Source organism: Sebastes umbrosus, chromosome 23 (assembly GCF_015220745.1).
Source record: "Sebastes umbrosus isolate fSebUmb1 chromosome 23, fSebUmb1.pri, whole genome shotgun sequence".
Classification (NCBI taxonomy): Eukaryota; Metazoa; Chordata; class Actinopteri; order Perciformes; family Sebastidae; genus Sebastes; species Sebastes umbrosus.
This window is the reverse complement of record NC_051291.1, coordinates 21,938,300-21,965,031: the sequence shown is the minus strand read 5'-3', so window position 1 is coordinate 21,965,031 and position 26,732 is coordinate 21,938,300. Positions and strand designations below refer to the sequence as shown.

At 41.6% G+C, this 26,732-nt stretch overlaps 1 protein-coding gene across 1 annotated transcript in view; it reads left to right on the top strand.

Moving 5' to 3' along the window:
* The window catches only part of cerk (ceramide kinase), a 55,585-nt gene extending 41,253 nt beyond the window's left edge, over positions 1 to 14,332 (top strand). The window contains exons 11-13 of the mRNA XM_037761073.1: positions 3,816 to 4,021; positions 7,857 to 8,071; positions 11,949 to 14,332. Of these exons, the coding sequence (XP_037617001.1) occupies positions 3,816 to 4,021; positions 7,857 to 8,071; positions 11,949 to 12,066 (539 nt within the window). The 3' untranslated portion in view covers positions 12,067 to 14,332. The remainder of the gene's footprint in view (positions 1 to 3,815; positions 4,022 to 7,856; positions 8,072 to 11,948) is intronic.
* The last annotated feature ends 12,400 nt before the right edge of the window (positions 14,333 to 26,732 follow it).

Genomic DNA, 26,732 nt, shown 5'->3' with positions numbered 1-26,732 from the left:
ACAACACAAAACAATGACAGATATTGTCCAGAAACCCTCACAGGTACTGCATTTAGCATAAAACAATATGCTCCAATCATAACATGGCAAACTGCAGCCCAACAGGCAACAACAGCTGTCAGTGTGTCAGTGTGCTGACTTGACTTGTACTTACCCCAAACTGCATGTGATTATCATAAAGTGGGCATGTCTGTAAAGGGGAGACTCGTGGGTACCCATAGAACCCATTTACATTCACTGATCTGGAGGTCAGAGGTCAAAAGACCCCTTTGAAAATGGACATGATAGTTTTTCTTCGCCAAGTTTGGAGTGTTATTTAGCCTCCTTCGTGACAAGCTAGTGTGACATGGTTGGTACCGATGGATTCGTCAGGTTTTCTGGTTTCATATGATACCAGTATCATCACTGTTCTCTCAAACTGAGCCCGCTACAACCTCCGTTAATGCGTTAAAGACATTAGTGCCGCTCAAATGATTTTATCATTATCGCGTTAACTTTGACAGCCCTACTACACATCAAGAAGTCTCATTAAGTGACGTCTCTCTCGCTGAAGTATGATGCCTGAGTGTTTCCTACTGGGATGAACTCACACCAGCAACGGGTCTGATCCTTCTTTCTCTCCCCGGCTGATAAACAGACCAGGAGTTGCTGGATAAAACACATCAGGTCAAATAGCGTTTCATTTGTGCGTGGTCATTAGCTAGCTAGCTAGTGCTGGTGACGTATGTTGTGCGAGACAAGAGATGTAGCTCACTGAGCGGTTTCACTCTAAACTAAATTATAAAACAACAAACCTACAACAACTGACTTTCTTGACTTGCAAAATTATCTTTTAAATTGACAAACATCATATGTGTGATTCATGGCGCAATTCAAGCGGGATCAAAAAAATATTTGTATCTTGCTGCTGACTACCGTTCACTTTTTTTCCAAAATAAAGTCCCATGTGGTCCACCGGAAGGGGCGGGACTACACCTCTGTATACCGACTCCTGTTTGTGTGCCCTGGTGCGTGTTTGTATGTGTAATTTGAGCTGTGTGTGTTTTTTTCTTCTCGAATTAGTGTCATGATATTAAAATCCACATTTCCTGCCTCGGCCTGGCTATGTGGGACTTCCTATGGTGTGTGTGTTTCCTGTGTAAATATGAAAGCAACCTGTTTGTGTGTGATGTGTGACAGCCTCCCACTAATCAGGAAGAAATTTGGCTTCGCCAGCTCCGACAGGGGGTTTGTCTCACGCCAGTGCTGCCGTTTGTTTTGCGATTTTGGTTTTTTTTTTTTTTCTCCTTCCTGGCGAGGGAAATCTCAAGACAACTGCTAAATCAATGAGGCACGACACACACTCTCTCTCTCTGCAAATGAGCCAGCCTCTCCTCCGAAAGCAAACACTCATTTGGAAACATTCGTCTAATGCAAAGCCTACAGTCCACAGTTGGATTTGTTGTTGTTTTTTTTATTATTATTCAGCTTTAATCACTGCTTCCCAATTAGAATATTGTTGTTTTTATGTAGCCTCGGCGGGCTTGTTATCATCGGCTCGCGTTATCACCTCTGTAAGTTTGTTTTGTGAAATGAGGGGGAAAGGTAATGAATCGTTCTGCTTTCCGAGATCACATAATATTCCCTCTGAGGGTTTGGACGCCTGTGATCACTTTTATTTCTGCAGCTTACTCCAGTGACTATCACCCCGGTGACAGGCACTGGCAGCCCCCCGTGGGTGACGCTGTGTCTTTTGATACGCCATCACTGCAAACATCTCCGAGGAACAGAACGGTGATTTGTGAAGTGCGACCGCCGCGTCTGTCGTTTGAGATTCGGAAGCAGCGTGATGCGTTTAATCATAACAATGCAAACTGGAGGTTAATCCAATCAGTCTCCTATCTATACGACTTCCTCTTTTAGATATTGTGAACCCCTCCTTGGCCAAACTTGATTGCGTTTTTAAAACATTCAGATCTCCCACAAGGGCAACGCACATTACTTTCAGCATCAAAGTTTCCATCTTGGCTCAATCATCAGGGTAAAGCTGCTCTGAGAATTCCTGCCAAGACATCTGGATCCTAATGGACCCTCATCAGCATCACTGCCGATGTGTAACAAGCTGGGAGCTTAACCTTAAGGACTCCTAAAGCACTCGCAAAATACACAGTGTAATTTCAAAACCAAATTTACACAGATTGTTTGTTTCAGTCGAACATCAGCACCAGCACTGGAAAATCCAAACCGGGGGGCTGAAAGGAGTCGGCTTCGAACTAAATCTAATGTGGCGTGTTTTGCAAGTGCTGAGGAGCTGCTTTGCATTGTAAATAAATTACAGTACGGTGTATTCACCGCAGCTCAAGGTCTGCTCATTTAAAAGTGTCAATGTCAGACGGAGGAGATTTAATGCTGCGGTAAAAAGAGAAGAGTTAAGTAAACCAGAAACGGTACAAAGAAGCTCAAACCGAGCGTTTCAGACAGAGGGTGAAAAGAGGAGAGGAAAATAAAGTGTTTTTTGAATATTAAAGCATGTAAACATGTTCTAATAGAAACCTAAAATACAAGTATACACCTGAAAATGAGCATTATAAGTCATCTTTAATAAATAGAATAAAACACATTTAGTTGTGGATGCCACTATGGCTGCCAAATAAAATGTCTATATTGATGGTGAAGTTTGGTGAGGGGGATACAGCATCACTCACATACTGTTTGTAACTTCTTACACGTATTAATCGTTACGGGTCGGTGTCTCATGCGCTCTTGCCTGTGGCTACGCTGTTCAGACTCAGACTCCAACACAAACTACAGTGAAGCACCAAAACCTCTTGGTTGTATCAGGTGAAGCCCGTCTGTTAAACAGTGTTGGCCGCGGTCGGAGGACGCGGGAGAGACCGTAGCTTTGGTCTCCGTGACCGGAGTCTCTGCTGTACTCTGCTCCTCTGACTGCCTTCACTCACACACCGCGCTCCTTCTCACTCTTTCGCTCCACTCTCAGGTGCATGCGTGCACACTACACGCTGCAAAAGTGCCGTGTCTTGTGAAGTGCCGGGGCTCCGCAGAGAGAAACGTTATCGTCTCCGACCAAAACTCCGGTGTCTCCCCTGTTCCCTCCGGCCGCGGTCGGGAGGCTGAGGCAGGAAAAGCCAACACTAGGATCAGCATTGATTTATGGAGAGACCTTCGTCTGGTCAGCTAACATTACTGCCAAGCAGCTGAATTATAGAGTGATATTGTGCTTTTAGCTGACGTGTGTCTCCTGACTGTGTTGAGCGATGCTCGTTCATGTCTATGTAGAGCGAGCACAAGCGCCAGCAACAGGACGCTGACTTTCGTTGACTTAACAGCCACAGGTGAAGCTGTTAACAAGACATTTCTGATTCTTACAAATAGTCCCTTTAAATGACGAGCTCTGGTTAAGTTTTGTGCACAGCACAAAAAAACAGTTATCCGTTTCCTCACACAAATATCTTGCGGTTCATACTGATGAATGAAACTGAACTGAGCAGAAAATATGAATGCTGTTTTTAGAAAAGGCACAGTCCAAATATTTTTTTCACAGGAGGCTTAAGTCCCTTGAGGTTAGTAGAAAGGTTTTAATTTTTCTTATTTCTTGGACAATGCCTTGTTTTATGCACAGACTGTATATAAGAAGTGGACGTAGTCACTGTGATGTCACCCACTGGTTTGTGGAATACTGTTTTGAAGTGTGTGAATTATATATTGATCGAAAATACTTTTTTTGTTTGTTTTTACTTTAGTGAGTCAAACAGAAGTGAGCTCAGCTAAGTAAACTGTATTTGTGGTCATACTCCAACTCTCGACTCCTCTTTCAGATGGCGGTGGTGGTTGGAGCGTGATCCGAGGAAAGTTTATCGCCATTAATGCGGCCAGTATGAGCTGCGCGTGTCCCCGCAGTCCACAGGGCCTGTCGCCCTCCGCCCACCTCGCCGACGGCACCACGGACCTCATCCTCGTCAGGAAGTGCTCCCGTCTGGACTTCCTCAGACACCTCCTTCGACACACCAACAAAGACGACCAGGTAGGAGGGAAGGAGTTGGTGTATGATTGAACTGCAAGAGCACTTTCTAAGGTATTACCCAGTGGGAATACTATTGGATTTATGGTTTCATACATACAAAATAAGTGCACATAAACAGTACGAGTCATGCTTTGGAGAGTTATGATGAGCTGAGAAAATGTATGATTTGTATCCAGCGGGGGATGAGAAAAATACATCCTTCAAAGAGTGAAGGAATCACCAGAATAAAGCAAAACTTTTAAGACAATTTCATCCTTCGCAAAAAGCCTCCTGTCAATCATTTTGCTGCAGAATTCATCTTTCATCATCGGGAGTTGCTCGGCTCGTGCACGGATGAATTGAGAGTGTGTGTTCGGTCCGTAAACGAGCGAGCAGAAGGCAGGAGTTTGCCCACTTGCTGTGCTAGCACCTCCATTTGCTGACTCGGCTCAATCTCCCAAGTATGGTTCACTTTAGTTCAAATGCCTTCGCCCTAGTGCCTTCCCACGTATCATAAATAACCTCCACCCTGGTCCGGGGAGGCACCGGTAATCGCTGCATCAGGGATATGCTGTATGGGAGAACAGGCTGATACCAGACTAATGCCCTTTCTGGAGAGCACAAGTATTGCCAGGGGAAGTGTGGTGATTAGTAATTATTACCTCAGGAAGGACCTCGGGAAGTTTATCGCATTTAGAAGGAACTTGTAAGTAATTTCATCTCCAGTAGCTGCCTTGGTGAAAGTGTTCCAATTGCAAACTGTGTTTTGAGCTAACACTGACATCCTGAGGTGAGTTTATACTCTTGAGGTCAACATTTCAGATTACAAAGACAGATATCACTCTCGTAATAAGATTTGATTAGAATGTATTCACAGCTTTAAAGGGCCCACATTGAAAAAAGTGAGATTTTCATGTCTTTTATATTATAAAGCAGGTTTAAGTGATATATAAATACTGTGAAAGTATGAAAACACTGAATCCACAGAGAAATACGCACAGCTTGTATTCAGAAACTGTGCGTTTGTGACTTCACAAATCTACAATATATAGATAATTTCACAGTTTTAAAAATAAACATTCTAATTGTGTCCCAGTTTATTTCCTGTTGCAGAATGAATGAATGACATCAGCTGACAGGAAGTAAACATGGACCCAAGCTGTTTCCTAGCAACGCAGTTCCGTTGCCATTCCGTTGAAATTCACTAAAATGGAGCGTTTCTGACAGAGGGTGAATACGGGTATATTCAGACAGACAGTATTAGAAAAATAATAGTTTTTTTTAACATCAAAGCACGTAAACATGTTCTAGTAGAAACCCAAAATACAAGTATGAACCTGAAGATGAGCATGATATGTCCCCTTTAAAATCATGGATTCAACCGTAGAAAAGGAAAACCGTTTAATACCAAGAAAAATGAAGAAAATGATAGAAAAAGGTTGAAAATCTGCTGCTAGAATGGTGAAGATTAGCCAATGAGGAAAGGTTTTGCTGCTCTCTGTGATATGAAGCATGTCCCTGGAATACCACAGTCCTGATAAACTATATTACATCCAGATGACTGAATGAAATTACCAATGTGTGTGGGAAAAAACAATTTAACAACTTTCCCTGGCGATGCTAATGCAAAGAGACCTCAAACTGATTTTATGACAGAGAATTTCCCCAATAAAGTATGTTGTATATTAACATCCAATAGTGAGATTCACATGCAAGATATTACTGCATCCATCTACTGTAAGACACAATTTGAATTTTAGGGATGACAAAGTTGGTTGGTTCACCACTTTGGTCCATATATCTCAACTATTGGATGGATCGCCATGAAATCTGGTAAAGATCATAATGTCGCCCTCAGAATGAGCCATCATCAGGTCAGAATTTGCATTTTGCCGACACTTTGGCTACGAAGTTACAAACAGTCCCTTTAACCGTCTAAGGACCACAGATCTCCGTGCGCCCACAGTGTGGGGTTACGGCAGTGAAAAGGCTCGACGTGGCGCGTCTCCAGCTTGAGGCCGTCTTTGCTGCTTCACTTGCAACACAGAAAGGTAGACAAGTAGTCGTATGAGTACGGTGAGAGGGGCTTTGCATCAGAGTTCACTTAATATCAGCATCACCGTCCAGCCAAGCGGAGAGAAACAAGGAGTGAGGAGCCACTAAGCGTATTCATGGCCTTGTCAGAAAGCCTTTTAGGCAGACAGTCCAGCATGAATGCAAAGCGGCTGCAGTCATAAAGTGGGTCTGATGTGAAATAAATGGCTGTCACTCCGCTTTTCTGGATGAGAGAGGGCGAGAAAGGGAGAGAAGGAAGGAGGAGAGAGGGGGGGAAAGGGGAAAAGAGGGGAAGAAAAGATATGGGGATAGAGAGAAAGTGGCACCCCGTGAAGTAGAAGAAAGTGCGCCGGACAGAGCTGAACCTTTCTGCGACACTGAGTGAGATGAAAGAGGTCTTTGACAAAATTATTTCTTTTCATCTCTTCTCTTTCTTCTTCTCCTCGCTCCTGCCGTTTACATAGTTTTTATAAACCTCCATTTTATCTGACCTTTTCTCTCCCTCCCTCCATTTTGCATTTGATCTCCTGTTGGCCGTTTTCCTTTCTTCGTAAATGGGGAGGAAGAAGCAGAAGAAACCTGTGTGTAGTTTTAGATTTCATTATGAAATCAGCAGGAGGCCATAGAAAGACAATGGAGGAGAAATTAGCTTTTTAGCTCACCCAATAGGAGCCTGTAGACTAAAGAAGAATTGCGTGCCAAGAATCATTTTACCGCCCGATATGATCATCATATCTCAGAGAAATGTGCCCATTTTCACTGCTATTTTGTGTCTAAGATTGAGTAGTTTATGTTCACTTTGAGACATTTAAATGTTCAAAAGTTCATGAGCCTGAGTTTTGAATGACCCCCCAGTCGATCCACCAAAGACAAATGATGACAATTGATTATATATAATATTTTTAGTTTGACCTTAATCCATCAAATAGTGGAGCTTCATGCTGAGGCTCTAAAATAATCTTTTAATAAGTGCCTTTATCACTTGTCTGTAATTGATGTTTGTTAAAGGGCAGGTCCATTATTATTATAACCTGACGTAGGTTTCTGCATGATGACGCTGCTACATGTACAGTATATACACATCCTTATGGTCAGTATATTAACGTTACATACAGTAAGTTAGATGGCGGTCGGCGTGCCCCCAGTGTGGAGAAGCAGACAGGAGTACCAACACAGAAACTAAGCGATGTACTGCTGTGTGGACGCCACGTTAGTTCGGATCCGAAAGTCGCAACTCCCGTGTTCCTCGAGGTAAAATAACTGCTTTTGTGAATGGAGTCTGGTCTGGTTTTGCAGACCGCAATATAACGACTTCAGTCCCGCCTTCAGAAAGGGCTGTCTGTTCCGACAGTGACTGAAGCCGTTACATCACGGTGTTCTAGACCAGACCAGACTCAATTCACAAAACAGTCATTTAACCTCGCAAAACGCAGGAGTAGAATCCGAACTAACCCTTTCACCCTTATGGAAACATGGAGAATAGGGTAGTCATGAAAATACGCTTGAAAATAATAGACTCAAAATGCATTTGACTCTAAAGAGCACTTTATTCAAAAAATAATTTTACACAAAACTTTATTTGGTGAAGCACAAAACAAAGATGGACTCTTGTGTTCCCTCTCAGTCTGCTGCATTTTGAAATGAAACTCTCAAGTGCTTCTGGAGAGTGGCGGTTTTAACCTTTGCACCATCTGTGGGCACATCTGTTCCTTCATCCATCCATCCATCCATCCGTCCATCTCTCCTCCTCCTCCTCCTCTCTTTCATCTATTTCTCATCCTTCTCTGCTTCCTTCCCCCAGTTTGACCACTCGTTTGTGGAGGTCCACCGGGTGCGGAGGTTTCGTTTCCAGCCGCGGCACCGTGAGCCGGTTTCACTAGAGGACCTGAGTGAGAGTCCAAAGAAGACGGGCTTCAGTCCCATATGCTCTGGCCAAACCACCTGCAACTACAGCACCTCCCACAGCAGCTGGACCTGCGACGGGGAGATCCTGCCTCACACTGCCATCCAAGTCAGGTAACTAATCACAAAATCAACCGTGAATGTACAGTAGCCTACAACTCAAAACTTAAGAAAGTCCGACCGAGGTGCAAACAAACAAATCTGAAATAATTTCGACTCAGCGTTGGCAAAAGCAATAAACTGAATTGTCATTTACCAGTAATGATGGATGTTTTGCCCATGCATATGGCTTTTTAATGCTGTAAAACTGAAGTAATCATTTTGACTGCTGAAGACAGGCACGGTTCAATCACTTTTCTACCGTGCCAGCTTATTTTGCGCTTTATGAAGCCTGTGACGGAGAAATTAACTTTTTGAGGCGATGAAGACAGGCTAGATCACTCTCAGCAGAGTTGAGGACTGGCAAATGGCTTTGAATCAGTGAATATAATATCGTAGAAGAGGTATAATGGGAAAAGAAAGGGAAATACTTGCAGGGCTCATACCTATTGCATCACCACGGTGCTGGCATTCACGGCAATGAAATCTGGGTATTACAGATATAATCTCCAGTTTAAATTTCTCTAAAATGTTCCTGGGTATCATGACTTAAAGCCTAAGTAGAAATAGGTAATGTTCTATATGTCTGACAGCTCTGTATTCACAGTGCACTCAAGTAAAACTCACACATACCATTTTTAGCCACACTAGCAGTATGGCTCCATAGATGGTAATGTTGGTTGGTCGGCCGTTAGCCGTAGTCTGTGTTTAGTGCTAATTAGGAATTGTTAGCATGTTAACAAACTTAGCTAATATTGCGAACATTAGGCCTCCTAAACATCACCTTAGTAGCATTGTCATTGTCAACATGTTAGCATGCAGATGTTAGCATTTAGCACAGCACAGTCTTACTGAGCTGCTAGCATGGTTATAGTCTCATGTTATATTGGTACACTATTTGGAAAACGGGCAAAGGACAATAAAGGAGGATACAAAAGATTTCAAAGTGTAAAGTTTGTACAGTATAAAGGTCAGTATATAGACAGTCGATACCACCGTGTCTGTATGTAGCTGCTGGAGCAGCTGGTTAGCTTAGCATAAAGACTAAAAATAGGGGAAACAGCTAGCCTGACCAGGCAGCAGCGGGTTGTGTCTAGCAAGTGACCCACAAGTTGCAAAAACGTGCAAAAACACTTGCAAGACTCGCTGCCTAACCTTAACCATTCAAGGTCAATGCCTAACCTTAACCATCTCACTAGAGTTTTGCAACTTGTGGGTAACCACAAGGTAGCCAAGGAATAATCTGGAACAGACGGCAAATTTGGGTTTTTACACTTTTTTTGTACAGATTAAACAAACAAGACGTTGATTAGTTATCTTTAGAGTTGCTGGTAGGTGGAGTTTGTTTCCTTGCCAGGCTAGCTGTTTCCCCCAAGCCCCCAGAAAGAGCACCGAGCTTTGAAGCTAATTTTACATAGTGGCCAAATGGTGGAATTACAACCTCAGAGTCGGTCACATGACGCCATTGGACCCAAAAACACTTTTTTTTTTCCATAGACTTACATTGGGAAATAGATGTCTGTAACTTGGTGGATATTTTTTTTTTTTTATGTAAATCAACTTCCCAGTACGAAGACTTGAATATCCCTTATTTAAATCATTACGTCCTAAAAGTTGTAAAATGCACTAATAGCCAAATCCAAAGTTATTTCCCTTCCTTCGTTCATGTGAATGAGACCCAGTACGAGGCTGGAGCGAGGGCTGGGAAGCGGAGTTAAAGGAAACCCTACCGCGCCTGTTCTACGGGCTCAACGGATGCAGGAAATTACCGTAAGATCTCGGAAATTTAAACTCGGAAGTCAAGCTTTTTTTTGTTTCATGCGCCACTGATCAACTTTCATAGGAATGAACGGGGCCCTGCCTACAACACGGTATTCAGTTCTCTTTATACATGCATGGTTTCCCCCTGTTTCCAGTCTTTATGCTAAGCTAAGCTTGAGTGCTATTGATCTTCTCATATAACTCTTGGCAATAAAGTAAATAAGTATATTTGCCAAAATGTTGACCTATTCCAGGGGTCAGCAACCTGCGGCTCCGGAGTCACATGCGTCTCTTTAGCCCCTCTCCAGTGGATCCCTGTGGATTTTTAAAAATGGAAATGAATAACTGTTTTTTGTTAACATTTTCTAGGTCTATGTTACGACGGTACGACGAGTGTTAGGGCCACATTGAGGAAAAATAAATAAATCGGAGATTTAGAGAATAAAATCATAATATTACGAGAATAAAGTCATAGGTTTACGAGAAAAAAAGTTGTAATGTTACGATAATAAAGTCATAATATTATAAAGTAGTAATTTTACATGTTATTTTCTTTTTTTCTCATAAAGTTATGACTTGATTCTCGTAATATTATGACTTTTTTTCTCGTAAAGTTATGACTTTATTCTGTAAATCTCAGATGTTTTTTCCCTCAATGTGGCCCTAATACTCCGTAATACATTTTCTCTTTGGCCCTCACTGCATTAGACTTATATACTAGAGTATACTATAGTATACTACTTAGACTATAAACTGTGTTACCTTCATCACAATGATCAAATGTTTTGTGGCTCCAGACAGATTTTTTTTTATTATTATTTGCCTAAAATGGCTCTTTTGATAGTAAAGGTTGCTGACCCCTGACTTATTCCCAACAAGAGGGTTCCAACATGGTTACCTCTGTAACACCATCCAACAATATGTAACTTCTAAGTCAACATGAAGGAAATGCAGGTCCTCTTGATGGTTAGCAGTAGCTGGTGTTAAAGAAGCCAGACAGAGAGAAGAGCAGCGGTGCCATTAGTGCTGCTAGTGTCCAACAGTATGTGGTCAGGAGACTCTTTCACTGTTCCCTGCTGGACCATCTTGGCAACTCTGCGGAATTAGCCCCCCCTCATTATTCTGGGCCTGTCCACACTTCAGCGTCCCCCACTATCAGATCTCTATACAGCCGGTGTGGCACTGCTGGACGCATCATTTATTTCATGCTCCATTGTACTTTGCCAATGATGCATGGCGCTGTAATGTTGCTAATTTAACAGCCCTCCCCATGTTAAAAGGCTACTCCCCTTTAATTAAAGCAGAAGTCCGTCCTTTTATTGCCTCTTCCTCGCCGCTAATCGTTCTTGGAGTGAGCCAGAGTGCTGCTCGGATAATTAATGGTAATAGCCCGGGCGAAACGGAGAGGAGGAGTGAAGCTTTGGAAGTGAGGAATACACATTTAAAGAAACTTGCCATGATGATTGAACCGAACAATTACAACAAAATAGGATCCCATCATGTAATTATAACACAAACGTAGTGCTTCGTAGATTTCAGAGTCACTATTGAACTTTTGCTATTGTTATTTCACGTATGAATGCCGTTCTGGAAATACGCCCCTCGCATTGGGTTGAAAATGATAAGTTACTGTGCTGTTCCATCATATTAACTATCGCTGAAGCCTGCAAGTAAACAACAGGTGTTGCAGTAAAAATACAGGTGTCATTTAGAAGACAAAGGCACAGGCTGTAATTGAGGTAACACACTGTAACCATAATAGCCATCTTGCCTTTTCACAGCTTATTTTTCTGCCCGTATACTTTTACTTGTTGTTGTAGGCTATGCATCAGGATGTGCTATATATGTCATTATATTGCGTCAGCCCCCATCTTTATTCTAACATCTGTTAGAGGTGTCTCTTTAAAGGTCTTTATACTTAACACACCGCAAAGATTTTCTCAAGTTTGCTTGTCAAGTCTGCACACAGGGGTGCCGTTCCGTCGCTTTTACATCTGCCACATGGACAGTAAAGTCTCATCGAAGTGAGCACAGTCATTAAGTTGATGGTTTGTTATTCAGGCTAAATGATGCGTTGTGTGCTTCTTTGTGTCTGTGTGTGTGTGTGTGTACACTCTCTTCCCCTCTGCAGTGTCCAGTGCCAGTTGATCAGGCTGTTTGCCCGCGGTATCGAGGAGCAGCAGCAGCAGCAGCAGTGTGTGTTAGAAGATCCTTGTACGCTGTGGGCCCTGGAGCCGAGCACACACTAGTCAGTGGACTGAGAGCTGAATGGGACATTTAGCTGCTGGAAAACAAAAAAAACAAGTTGCACTTGGCAAGATTTTTCCTGGAGAAATACACGCATCACATCAGTGTAAATCCCAAACGCTGGCGTCTCATCCCTCCTTAGTGTATTTGCTGAAATGAGACTTGCAGGAAGTCCTCCCAATGCACAAGAAAGTGAAAAAAGCTACCATCAGCAGCCATTAAAAGGGAAGAAAACTGAAGGATAAAGAGAAGCATGATTTGTTGTTACTGAAGAGATTCAGTTATCTCCTCGCTGCCATTTGGGACTGTTATGTGCAAAATTGCTTCATGCAGCTTTAACTAACCGAAAATATGATATGACACAGCTGCTAGTGCCAACGCTGCCATATTCAAACCTGTTTTTTTATCTGTACTTTCTGGAAAAAAGGGAAGATTTGAAGCTCAAGCCGCCAGATGAAACGGCTGAACTGGACTGAGCTGGACTCAGCCGCGACAATCGGCGAAAGGTTTTTAACACTGCCATGAAGGACAACACAAATAGGATTTCTCCCTGTGTAGCAAAGAGAGAGACAGCCGAGGAGATAGTGCTTTGTGAGAGGGATGAAAAAGAAAGGCTTGTGAAGAGCGCCGATAAACTGAAAAGACATAAAATGCCACCCAAAATAACGCATATTTTTGGGAGGGAAAAAGCATTTCATCTGTGACCCAGGTGAAAGCAGATATGAGCCAGGGGCACTAATGAAAAGAGCTGAATACCCTGCTAATACACTAACAGGACCCCGGTGGTTTCTGGGTAATAAGGCAAAGTGGTTGCTAAGTGATTTGGTGTGTCTCAGCACTGCTGCGGTGCACCTGTGGCTCTGAGCTCTTCTCCTCCCTGGCCAAAAACTACTGACGGTTGAGTCATCGCCTGGGATTAGCCAGAATTATACATTGTTAACTTTATTAAAGATAATCTATTGTGCGGCTCTGAAATTAGCCTCATTAGTTCCTTTTTTTGTGAAGCCAGCCCATCGGAGGATGCTACTCCTGCATTGATAAAACTCTATGAAACCACATACACAATAATAAGACGTTAAGGTAGGTTGTTTGTTGGGTATCAGGCCATTAAATGTGGAGTATCAGAGTAAGGCTCATAGATTTGGGTCAATAGGGCCCTGCTACACCCAATAGTAGGTTTTATCATCTATTCACATGGTTGATATCTGAAAGAAGGACTAAAAGAATTTAGTTATTTTAAGCCAAAACACAATATTAACTTAATTAAAGATAATCTATTGTGCTGCTGTGAAATTAGCCTCATTAGCTCCTTTTTTGTGAAGCCAGACCATCGGAGGATGCTACTCCTGCATTGATAAAACTCTATTATACCACATACTCAATAATAATAAGTTAGGGTAAGTTGTTAGTGTAATATCAGGCCATTAAATGTGCAGTATCAGTGGTTATAAGCCCCAGAAATGTGACTCAGGGTCCCGCCACACCCAAGAGTAGGTTTTTTCATAGAAAATTCAATTAGTCGTTTTTTTTATATTCAAGGATTTATGATCCACGAGGAGCAGAAAAAGAAAGTTTTGTCCCCGTTCACTTGTATGTGTTAACGGGCCAGTCCTGACCTTCCCAATATGGCGGCGACGTTGACGTATGAACCAAAGGCCAATGCGGCATCAACGTATATATATCTATGGGTTTGTCATCTATTCACATGGTTGACCTCCAAAAGAAGGAATGAAAGAAGATGACAGCGACCTCCAGCAACCATAGTAATTATGACAAGTTTCACTTTCACTTTTGAAACGTAGTTATTTTAAGCCAAAACACAATGTTTTTCCCTAAACTTATTTTGTGTAGGTTTTGTTGCCTAAACCTAAACAAGCTTTTTGTTTTGTTTGTGCTCGAAACGTTACATTTCACTCAGTTTAACAACGTGTTAGAACGTGTTGCTTTTATGTTTCGCTTTTTACAACGTAGTAGGCCCCTACTGACCCACACCTATGATGCTTATAACGATTACGCACATTTAGTGGCCTGATAACAGTCAAATCGGGTGGTGTGTGAGTAGGGTTAAGTGTATTTTCCACAATCCCTTTAGGGATGTGCAATCATTGGTGTGTGTGTGTGTGTGTGTGTGTGTGTGTGTGTGTGTGTGTGTGTGTGTGTGTGTGTGTGTGTGTGCGTTAATGTATTATGAATGTGCCAATGTGATGAGTTAGCTCTATCACAATTAGCCTCATGACTGCCATTCTGCAGATGCTCTCTCACTGCAGCCAACACACTGGCAACACAAGCACCTATAGACAGGCACACACACACATTTTCTGTCTTTCTATTAGGCTGCTGCTGATATTCATTGTCTTTCTCTGTCACACACATACGCACCCCCCCACACACAAACTCCTTAACTTTTAACACCATAAAAGCCTGCTCGTCTCTATGAATCCTCTCCAACTCTGTTAATACTCTATGAATGTCTATAATGTTTCACTTTCAGTGCTCACATTTTGTCAGCTTACAGTATGATGTTATTTCAAAGAGTCAGATGCTTCTAAATCATCTGCGCACACAGACACACTGAAATGTAGCTACAGGCAGACACACACACAGAAACTGTAGGAGTGAGGATTGCAGGTACGACCACATTTGAAAAGGTTAAGAATTTAGCAATTTGTGACTGACAATGCAACCAAAGTCCAACTGAAATTTGAAATCCCACTCACTTTTGTCAAAGGAAACTATAATGATATTGCAGCCACTGGAAGCTAGCAAGCTAGGAAAACTAGCTTACGCCAATTGCTAGTTAGCTTAGCTTGCTAACGTTTGCACTGATTCCCAGACATTCCTTCTTGTTTATGCCATTTCAATGCCCACTGAGTACCTGTAGGTCTACTGACTTCTTAGCAAAAATACATTTAAATTTCAGTTCGACATTAAGTTTTTATGCAATGTTCCTGCTCTCCGTATGCGGGTTAACAAATAAATAAACTGTGATGTGAGTAAATCCATGATTTATTTTATGAAAATGTTTAATAAAGTGCTTTTTGAAAAGTGCTTCCTTTCATGTCCTTTGCTTGATCTCCATGGTGTGCTCGACACCAGCGGTGTTTCATTCCCTCCTTTTCTCTCGCACACACACACTCCCACGTGCGCACACAAAGGTCAGCGCTCGCTCCCCTCGCTCTGGCGTTTCTCAATCTCACTTGTTCGCTCTTTCTCTGTCTCCCCGTATGAGTGGAATTTAATAGGGTGCTCTGATGTGAGCGAGATGTTTCATTAAAGAACATCAGACATCAAAGGTCTCCGCTGAGATGGAGTGGTATTTCACGCTGTGCTCATTCTGCACACAGTGTGGTTCTTGTTTCTCTTTTTGATACCGCGGGGCAATTCCAAAAGTGTTGAAAAGTAATCTGAATTTGGTAACTGACTAAGCGCGGTGACGCCCAAATAATCCCGTGAATCTTCAAGTTGCAGACAATGCAGGTTGTCCTAGTTAGCTACTCATGACTTCACAAAGTCAAACCCAACACCTGTTCAAATGTTCTAACCTTTTGCAAGTGATAAAAAAGCAATTTTCTTATGTGTCTTGGGCCCACACCACCTTTGTTACCTTTTACAGCACTGACCCCCACAATTCCACCAGTTCATCTGAAATAGGTCTACGATGATTGGACACTGGTGTGAGACAATTCAATGTCAATTAAAGACAACATATCTAAATCTAACTATATATCTAAACCCAGACGGAGTTATATATCAGCATATCCTCAGGCCTAACAACACAAGTAGAAGTGAACCAGACATAGAGATGGTAATATTAAATCATGATCCCCGAGTTAATTATATTATTATATGGAAAGCATAAAGGGCTCCATTAATTTAGTATTCTACTTCCATAAAGTTGGAGGACTCACAAGAGATAGATTTTTTTTTTCTTTAAATCATCAAAATCAATGGAGCAGAGGCTGATACATCCTGCCCTTTAGTTAGTATATTGGTCCAGTCCGTTCTCATTCCGAGTGCATAAATTACCATTGCTTTGTCATGCCCATCGGCATGTGATACCAACGCACATGGCACCCTTGAGGCGCACTGGGCTTTTAATTTACTACACTGTAAACCTGTCTATGGCAACAGTAGACACTCAGGTCCAGGTGTGTGGTGACGTAGTTTAAAGAGCAAAAGGACAAACATACAAACAACTCTGTGCCGGGCGGCTACAGTGAGGAGGAGACGGAGAGAGATAAGGGAGGGAGTGTAGAGTGTGCGGTAAGCAGTTATGGCTGCCTGGCTCAACATATGTCATGAGAGATGACATATCAAAGTGGGCCGGTAGGTATCACGATACGCAATATTTTACACATTTTACTCCTTGGCGTACCGTGACCTTTTCATGCGTACCGGAGCTTCTCACAAGCTGCCGGTACTCTCCTCTGCCCTCTCCATATCAGGTTCTCTGGGAGATTCATAATGGAGATACATAACGGCGCAGCGTCAGAGTATTTGCGCCGCGTTGGTTCATTGTTTTAAAGTCACCAGAATTCAGGAAACAAAGTCTCTGAAACTCAAATTTTTCTGGGGGAGGAGCCGGTCTGGGCAAAAAAGCAAGAGACGATTTTTTGTCCCAGTCCAGCCCTGATCCAAGGTGCTTGGGAGGTTGCGCCTGCCGTTACTAAGTAACCAAAACCTGCGCGCTGCGATGACGATGATGATGAAGTTGTGGTAATTTAGCAGTAGGATCCTCACTGACTAAACTAAACAAAGTCAGAACAAAGATAAATGCATTGATGCACCGTTAATCCCTCGCAATAGCTTTATACTCGATGTCTGTGTCAGTTTGGCCGACCTTTCAACCGGATGTTGTGATGTCCTCGGACGGAAAGGGTGAAGCAAGTAAAATAGTCCGTGGGACAGATTGTAAAGCTCTGGGTAGCCCTGCACTAAAATGATTCACTTTTCCTCCATATATTTACAGAAGAAAGAAAAGATATCTGCCGGCTGGGATTGGTCGTTCCTCGTCACATGACATGTGCAGCAGCGTTCCAAAAGTTTAACTGTGTCTATATCGGGGAGCAGCTGTTGCGCTCTGAAAAATGGGCGCTTGGAAATGCTTGCGTGTTGCAACGGCGTCACTCGAACGTTTGAGTGCGCCTGCTGTGTGTCTACATTAACAACAATGGATTTGAGGGGCACAAAAAAACATTGCAGGTGTACGGCTCAAGCCCCCAGGAAGTGCGCCGGTCGTCGATCCCTACTTTCGTAGTGGCCAAACGGCAGTACTGCAACTTCCGTGTCCGTCACGTGATGCATTGGGCCCAAAAATACTTTTTGACTTACATTGGGAAAGAAACATCTGTAACTCAGCGGACAATTTGTTTTGGTGAATCAACTCCCCAGTACGAACACTCTAATAGCCCTTATTTAAAAAATGAAGTTTTTAAAGTTGTAAAACGCACTAATAGCTGATCCAGAGTTATTTCCCTTCTTCCGTTCATGTGAATGAGACCCAGACCGAGGCTGGAACGCAAGCTGTGACGACAGCGTGATGTTGGGACCCCCTGACTGAGTCATGTCACCGAGCAGACGCTACTCCGCCAATATTCTCGGACGCTACTCCGCCAAGATCCGGGTGCTTTTCCAGACGGAAGTCGAACCATTTAGGCTTCATGTGCCAATGAGCAACTCTCATAGGAATGACCGGGGCCCCGCCTCCAACGCTGGATCCAGTTCTCTTAATACATTCATGGTTAAATTTCACCTTCACATTACAATTAACTGTTCGTTTGTGTCCCGTGTTTTCACTTTAGAAATGTAGTCTTTTTTTTTTAAGATTATTTTTTGGGGGTTTATATTGCCTTTATTAGTGCAGCTGGAGAATGACAGGAAGGGGGAGAGAGAGGAGACACAACAAAGTGCCATGAGTTGGAATCAAACCCGGGGCCTTGGACTCAGCCTACCTTCTAAGTGACCCAGAAGTCGCCCCAAAAGTTGGAATTTTACGTATTTTTCCAAAACCTAACCAAGTGATTTGTTGCCTTAACCTAAGCAAGTGTTTTTGTTTAATTCACAATGTTAAGCAGGTGTTTACTGCAACCAAAAGGTGACGCCGAGGGGTCTGACAAAGCGTCAGTAAGTGATGAGTTGGGAAGAGAATGTGTTGCAGATTGGTCAAGTTTTAAAGTACTGGATCCTACACTCCAAGTCTTTGAATTAGTCTTTAGTTAGCTCCTCTCTGCCTGACAAACACTGTTATCTTTAAAACTCCTGATAAAAAAATAATGCAATGTTTACAATGTTTGTTACAAATTTGTAGTCTTATCATTGAAATGATAATGTTTTACATGTATCTTAATCTAATTGAAGGGATTTGTTTTCATCAGCCAGACATTAAGGAGTTATTAGATAAACATCTTAGTAATTCTAAGCAAAGACCTGCTTTTTCAAATGTGTCTGATAGTACGGTCTGAAGTGTTTCACACTACTTTATGGCCTGTAATCTACAGTATTACAGAGAACTTATCATTCCTGTCAGTACGGAGCACAAAGTCCGAGCCAGCAGGACAACGTTAAAGCCCACAAGAGCTATTGTGTAGTCCAATAAACTTCTGAAGAGTGTAGTACTTAAATTTTTGAGTGTGTGTTGTACTTTCCAAAGGAGAAAAGAATTAAATAAAGGTTATCCCTGTCACTTGCGTTCCTTTAATCCACAGAGATTTCAAAGTGATCTCCTGCCACCACTTGTAGACGACTGTGACAGCTGTCCAGTAATCTGTAATGTGTGAGTTTCCTCAGAATGGCCGTGCATTACTCTGCTGTGAGATCTAGTATGACCGCAGAGACAAGAGGGATTTTTACGGTCTCTCTTGTCCGCGGTGGCAACCAAATTGTTTTCCCTCTCCCTGTCTCATTTTCTTTGCTTTGCTACTTCCTTATTGATATATTCTCCATCTGCTTCTCTGCAGCGCCCCTGAGAGCCGCTATCTCATTCCCACATCCCACCTGAGACGCAAGGTGAGACAAAACAGGGGCAAAGACCCTCTACCGCACACACACGCACGCACGCACGCACACGCATGCATGCACGCACGCACGCACGCACACACACACACACACACACACACACACACACACACACACTAACACACACACAAACAGCTTCTGTCCTCAATTCAGTAGTCTCTTTACAAAAAAAAAGTGTTCCTAACAGGAGATGACGGCGCTGTTGTGTCCCCTCGACACTCTCATTGACTCTCTGTCCCTCTCTCACCTTCACACACACGCACGCACACGCACACACACACACACGCACACACACACACACACACACACACACACACACACACACACACACTCATGTTTCCATCACTTTAGAGGACATTACATTGACATACATTCATTTCCTGGAGACTTAACCTAGCCCTAACTATAACTACTTGCCTAATCCTAACCCTACGTTAACCTGAATCTAACCTTACCCTAGCCTTAAACCAAGTCTCCCTAAAAATGTATGATTTACATTACGGGGACTTTATTTATGTTTTGCATTTATTTTTTATTTATTTATGTATTTTTGCATTTATTTTTTATTTTTGTATTCACTTTTTATTAATTTTTAAATTTGTGTATTTTTTTTTTTTTTTGCACAATTTTCTGAAACTTATTTATTTCTGTATTCTTTTTTTTACACATTTCTTTTCAAATTTCTTTATGCATTTCTGCCTCATTATGCAAATGAGGGGGGCTGTCACTCAACGTTTAATCCACTTTGCTTCAACACGCAGCTCTTTTCTCTCTCACATCAAGTTTTACACTTAAAATATACCAGAAAAACACACAATCTCTCGTCCTTTTTCATTTTCTTCTCTCATACATACTCTCTCTGGGGACCTAGTGGCTGTATGAAGTTTGTTATTGACCCCTACTTCAAGAATATTTTCATTATTATTGGCCTGATTTGGCCTTTTCAACCAGTTCCTCTAATCAGGAGCTAAGTATGACAGATTTTTGTACCTTTCCCACCTTGTTTTTTTTATCCTATAACCTTTTGTCTCATTTCTGCACACAAACAGCAGAAACACCCGGACAAACAAACTGCTCTGCAGTGGTGGCAAGCGGGAGAAGGTGAGGTCAGGTAAAGGTGCCGCTACAGCAGGTAGCCGCGGTTGTATAACACCAATAATTGCAGCGGCCAAATCTGGAAAATTGCTGTTTTCCCCCAGCAGGCCGGCTAACAAGAGCCAAAATATTTGCTTGTTTGAGAGACGGAGGGGAATTAGGTGGGCGGTGTGAAAACAATGTAAGTGAGAATCTCTTTCTCACTTACATTGTTTTCACAATTGAGAGGGACAGAGAGAGGCGATACTGCAGGGCCGGTGAGCCGGTGGGCCGCTGGTCCAGACAGCAGCGGTGCTGTTGCCTACTTCTCTCCGTATTGATTGGAACGAGGCTCCCTGTGAGAGATTTAGATCAATGAGGCCATAACAGTCCATCTTCTCAGTCAGTAGCCACTACCGGCCTCTTATCTCTCACTCTCCCGTCCCTCGCCCACATACACCTTCGCTCACTCATCTCCACTCACTAATGCACTCTGCTCACGCTGGAGGTCAGACCTCAAAGCTGGAACCATGCAATGTTTTTTAATCAATATATTATTCTGATATCCGTGGTGGAGTGTGGTGAAAGACTGAAAACACTGCATTTTATATTGTTGGAGGGGCTCTCCATGCTCTTCTACTGAATAATTCAGGTTATCAGGTTATCGTACCTGTTGCATTTACAATCTCACTCAGAAAAAAATTTACTTTTTGGTACTATTTTCTAATAAGTTAAAAAAAAAGAAGCTAAAACTAATTGCCTAAGTAAGCTAATCACCAAAATTGATTCATTAGTTTGAGTAATTTTACATGCAAAATGCCAGCTTCTCAAATGTGAGAATAAGATTATATGATAGTAAACTGTGTGAGTTTTGGACTGTTGGTTGGACAAAATAAGCAATTTGAATATTTCCCTTTCAGCTATTTTCTTACATTTGCAGTAAGGTACAGTGTGTAGGCTCTGGCGGTCTGGCGTTGCGGTTGCACATTGCAAACATTGAAGCCTCTCCCGTGTGCTAAGTGTGTACAAGAACTACGGTGGCCCTCTCTAGAGCCAGTTGTAGGTCATTTGGCGCAGAGCCAGTGCTGAGAGTGTGTGTGTACGTGGGAGGTGAGTGGTGAAGTAAAAGCGAGAGAGTGGCGGCGACGGCAGCAGTGAGTAACGTTATTGACTCCAGCCTAAGCAGGAAAAGTTAGCAGAGTTTGGTTTGTCCGTTCTGGGCTACTGTAGAAACATGGCGGACTCTGTGAAGAGGACCTGCTCTCTATTTACAGTAGATTTTATGTCTATTCATTCTAAAGTAACGAAAATGCAACCATTCTTAGTTTCAGTTTCTTTAGTTATACACTAATAAAAAATGTAGTTATGAATATCATATTCCATTTCTGCTATTAAATCTCCGTTAATCCTACACACCGGCCCTTTAGCAGACAAAATTTGTAAATTTGGAAAAAAACAAAAACGGCTGATTGATCAATAATGACAATAAGTGTTGGTGGTCAATGATTAGTAATGTGGGTAAAATGGTTAATATATCATTTACCAATGATGCTAAACCAATCTCAACTGAAGGTCCACTTCCACCTACAGCTCCTCCAAATTAAGAGTCAAATTGAGATTGTTTTGTTGACTGCAAAGCTCAACATTTACTAATGCTTTATAGATCAGTTATAAGCAGTAGTATTGAGGGGGATGAGGGGGATGCCCCTTGTTAACCTTCCATCCCCCTTCTCCATCCTCTGGTAGCACAGAGAGGTGCCGGGGCAGAGAGGTTGAATCTGTTAGTCTAGTCTGCCTGCTCCGTTATCTGACTGAGGTTTGTGCGAGTTAGAATCTAGGGCCCCCCCGACCACGGCTCAACAGCCTAACTGTGCATTGTGTTGATAAATCCATGGCGGCGCTGTCCATGGTGCTGAAGTCGCAGACAGATTTGTAATTGCAATTTTTTCTCTGAATAAATTTCATCTTGGATCTACTGTGTAATATTCTCTTAACTATAGAGCTATTTTTTACTGTAAAAAAAATACAGTTACAGTACATTTTTATTTTTTTATTTTTTTATTTTTTTATTTTTTTATTTATTTATTTATTTATTTGTTGTTCATTTTATTATTATTACCATTTTTTTCTCCTAATTTGTTTTTCAATTTATAGTTACTATCTGTTATATGTCCATTTTATTTTATATGTTGGGGTTTAGGTTATTGAAGTCTTTTTTCTTAAGGAAACAATAAAAAGCATGATCAAAAAAAAAATACAGAAACAAAAGAGTAGTTCATGGGGCAGTTCTGTCAAAAATTAACAAAAAAATAACTGGGTATAAGTCATAAATCTAAAATATTATTTTGCTGTTTGGTATCATTTGAAAGGGATGTTTGGGGTGACCTGCTGGAGCTCTTGCCCCCTTGACCCGACCCCAGATAAGCGGTTGAAGATGAGATGGAGATGGTATCATTTCATTGTAGTTCATAAGGCATTAAATGTTATAGAGAAGCAGGTTTTGAAAACTAGATGATTGTGCCTGAGGTGCATCTTAAAAACAACAGTGGAAGACTTCATGCTGATTAAACAGGTCTGATCAGAACCGCACTGCGTTTGGGTTGAGCTCAGGTATTAGTTAAGCACTTATCACCAATTTATCATGACTATTCTGTGTTAGCAATTTCAGCAACAGCCCGGAACCATTTCTCCTTATTATGGTAAGTCAGAGTAAAATCCAACACTCAAAAGGAGAGGCCCTTGAATCAGCATTAATACAGCAATTAGCAAAGCTGTACGCCCAGCGTCTTCCTAATCTTGCGGATCGTAATAATGGTCTGGAAGCAACGCTGGGATTTGTGATTTACTCCACTATGCATTCATCTCAGAGGAAGTTTATTCTAATGTGCACTGGGGGTGAAAACTTTCTGCCTGTGGTGCTATCGTTTTTGAATGAGTCGGGTTTTCACGCTACAGTTGCATTATTTATGCCTTAAAAGATACATATTGCAAAAGTTCACTATAAACAACAATAAACTAAACCTTTTATCTTTTGCTATGCTGGTGGCCAGACGACAAATTTTGATTAGATGGAAAGATTGCAACCCTCCAACATTTTCACAATGGCTCAGAGATATGTTATATTTTATTAAGTTGGAGAAAATCCTGTATACTATTAAGGGGTCAGCCGACAAGTTTTCATTGATTTGGCAACCTTTTCTTAGTCGTGTTGATTCCTTAGACTCAGATAACTTTGTGGCTGATTAGAGTTTGGTGTATGCGTGTGTGTGTATATATATATATATATGGATACAGTATATGTGTGTATATATTTGACCAGGAATATTTCAAACGAAGCACAGGGAGGACCCCTGATTTGTCTCTCTTCGGCTTAACTCCTGTGCTTGTTTTATGCATGTTGGTGCCCTAGATGAGAGAGTGTACTGTCCTAGACCTCTAACAATTTATCATTATTTTTTTATTATTATTATTATTTTATTTATTTATATATATTTTTATTTTTATTTATTTTTTATTTATTTACTATGACTATTTTATTTTATTTGTATATTTGTGTGTATTTATTTATTTATTTATAATTATTTTTGTACACTATTGTACACAGTGGATTGTCAGAGTTGTATTAACAAAATTCAGAAATAAACTCTGTTTAAAAAAAAAAAAAGATACATATTGCCACAGTTTTATTTTCCTGTGTTGTAAAGTAGACTAATGTCAGCCCGCGTCATCCTGGCATGATATTGAAGAATGTTCCCGGTCACTGGAGGGATTCCAGGAGGTTCTCTGAAGTGACCACACGTCAATGTGTTGAGGGCGGACCAGTGACAACATGATTAAACACCACAATATTACAGCGTTTTTCTCCTCTGTTTCCTGACAAGACTCAAAAGATTCTGGGAAGATTCGATGTCAAACTTTACACAGAAGTTCTAGATATGTTTGTACCAATGTCAACATATTTTTCTACCATAATATTTCACCTGTAGCCACATGCAACAAATGATGACATATGTTGGACTGAAGGTGTAACTTTTATTTATTTCATCTTTTGACATGTGCTGTTAGTTACTGTTTAAAATGTATTGACATTAAAGCTTCAGTAGTCAGTATATTTTTGGCATCATTTGGCAAAAAAATCCCATAATGACCTTTCAGCATGTTGTAATTCAAGTGTTCTGAGAGAAAACTAGACTTCTGCTCCTCCTCATGGCTCTGTTTTCAGACTTTAGAACATCTAGCCTGTGACGGGAGACTTTGACCAATCATAGGTCATTTCAGAGAGAGAGAGCGTTCCTATTGGCTGTGCTTCAGTCATGTGACCGTAACTTTGCATTCCTTCACCAGATTTCACAATGGCGGCGGCATCACAAACTTTCTCATTTTACAGCTAAACCGTGCACTACAAGATGATTCTGAGAACATCTGAGGAGAGAAGTAGGCATTAACGTAACAGAATATTGATTTTTATTTGATCAGCGCTGCCTAGTTTGACCGTTTGGTCGGAGTTCGTGAGTGATTGACAGCTGGCTCTCATAGACGGCTGATGGACAGCAGACCTCAGATCAGCTCTGACTGCTTGTTTTCCTCCGGTCTGTGAAATCTCGCAGATGCCGTTAGGAGTACTGGAGGACACCGGAGGACACTATATTTTTTTTCAGGTTACTTGTTTCATGTACTACTGTCAGGATATAGCGACCGTTTTATAAAAATACCTTTTTTTAATCATATTTGCTCCAAACTCACGTACTTCAGCTTTAATATTTAAAATGTTGGTTCATAATAATTAGCATTAAAGTGCTTCATCAATAGACAATGAAAACCAGGCAATTACAGACTAATGACTAACGACCTTTCCAATCATTAGGAAACTCTCTGGGAAATGGGAAATGTGGAAACAGCTTCAGAAAAAAATCTAAACATAAGTATCAAAACTTTTTACTTTCTCTTTGTTAGTATCAGTGGGCAACCTCCGAGTCTGCAAAGTGAAGCCAGTGCAGAAGTGCCTTAAACTTGCACTCTTTCTAATGAATGCCAACAGGGGGCGACTCCTCTGGTTGCAAAAAGAAGTCCGATTGTCTAGAAGTCTACATGTACGCCTAAAAATGTCTTATTCAGTTTCTGGTTAGGTTATACTAAGCTCCACCCTTTTGCGTCACTTCCGGTTGCCAAAAACCAAGATGGCGACGGCCAACAAGACGAATTTGAGGCTTCAAAACGGCAGTCCACAAACCAACGGGTGACGTCCACTTCTTATATACAGTCTTTGTGCAGAACATAATAACAAACAAGTAATAAAGGCACACACTGCATGCTGAAGATGGAGGCTAACTTTTAAGAAACAATTGTTTTAGTGCCTCAGCATGAAGCTCCACTATTTGATGGATTCAAATCTAACTAAAAAATATACCTATTATGTACACCGATCAGCCGTAACATTAAGACCACTGACTGGTGAAGTGAATAACATTGATTATCTCGTTACGATGGCACCTGGCAGTGGGGGGGATATATTAGACAGCAAGTGAACATTTTGAACTTTGTGTTGGAAGCAGAACAAATGGTCCAGTGTAAGGATGTGAGTGACTTTGATGAGGGCCAGATAGTGCTGGCTAGACGACTGGGTCAGAACATCTCCAGAACTGCAGCTCTTGTGGGATGTTCCCGGTCTGCAGTGGTCAGGACCTACCAAAAGTGGTCCAAGGAAGGAGAACCGGTGAACCGGCGACAGGGTCAGACCCGAGGGTCCTTGATGCACATGGGGAGTGAAGGCTGGCCCGTGTTGTCTGATCCAATAGAAGAGCTACTGGAGCTCAAACTGATGAAACAGTTAATGCTGGTTCTGATAGAAAGGTGTCAGAACACACAGTGAGGAGCAGTTTGTTGCGTATGGGGACCGGTCAGGGTGCCCGTGATGTGCTAATGTTATGGCTGATCGTTGTATTATTTAATTAATTTTCATCGTTTGTCTTTGGTAGATAAATCGACTGGGGTTCAAACAAAACTCAGGTTCATTAACTTTCTGAACATTTAAATGCAAAAAACAAGATGAAGACGACCAATAAGGCGAACTTGAGGCTTCAAAGCAGCAGTCCACAAACCAACGGGTGACGTCACGGTGACTATGCCTACCTCTTATATACAGTTCCTTGGTTAGTATAAAATGGTAAAGTATGTTGATTTTTTTTATACTAACTTCTAAAACAATATACTATGATGATTAGTATGTGGCACATACTGTAGCCTGTATAATTTGTACGAAGTTTGGATTTGGAACTGTTTTTATTAGAGCCACTTTTTACAGAAGAAATAGTCCCAACACAAATTGTGGATTATCATTAGTAACTAGAGATGCACTGATCCGATACACTGAATTGGTATCGGCCATGACATGACTTCCACTTTAAATACGGTTTACTTGTCGATGTCATTATAAAATTCAGTGTTTAATGGGAGTGGCAACACAGCTTTCAGATGGGATAACTCAAAACCTTGGCAGATAAAAACTAAATGATCTTCATGGCTTGGTACGACTAACAGTAACAAGGAAATATGATTATTTAGATCAGGGGTCAGCAACCTT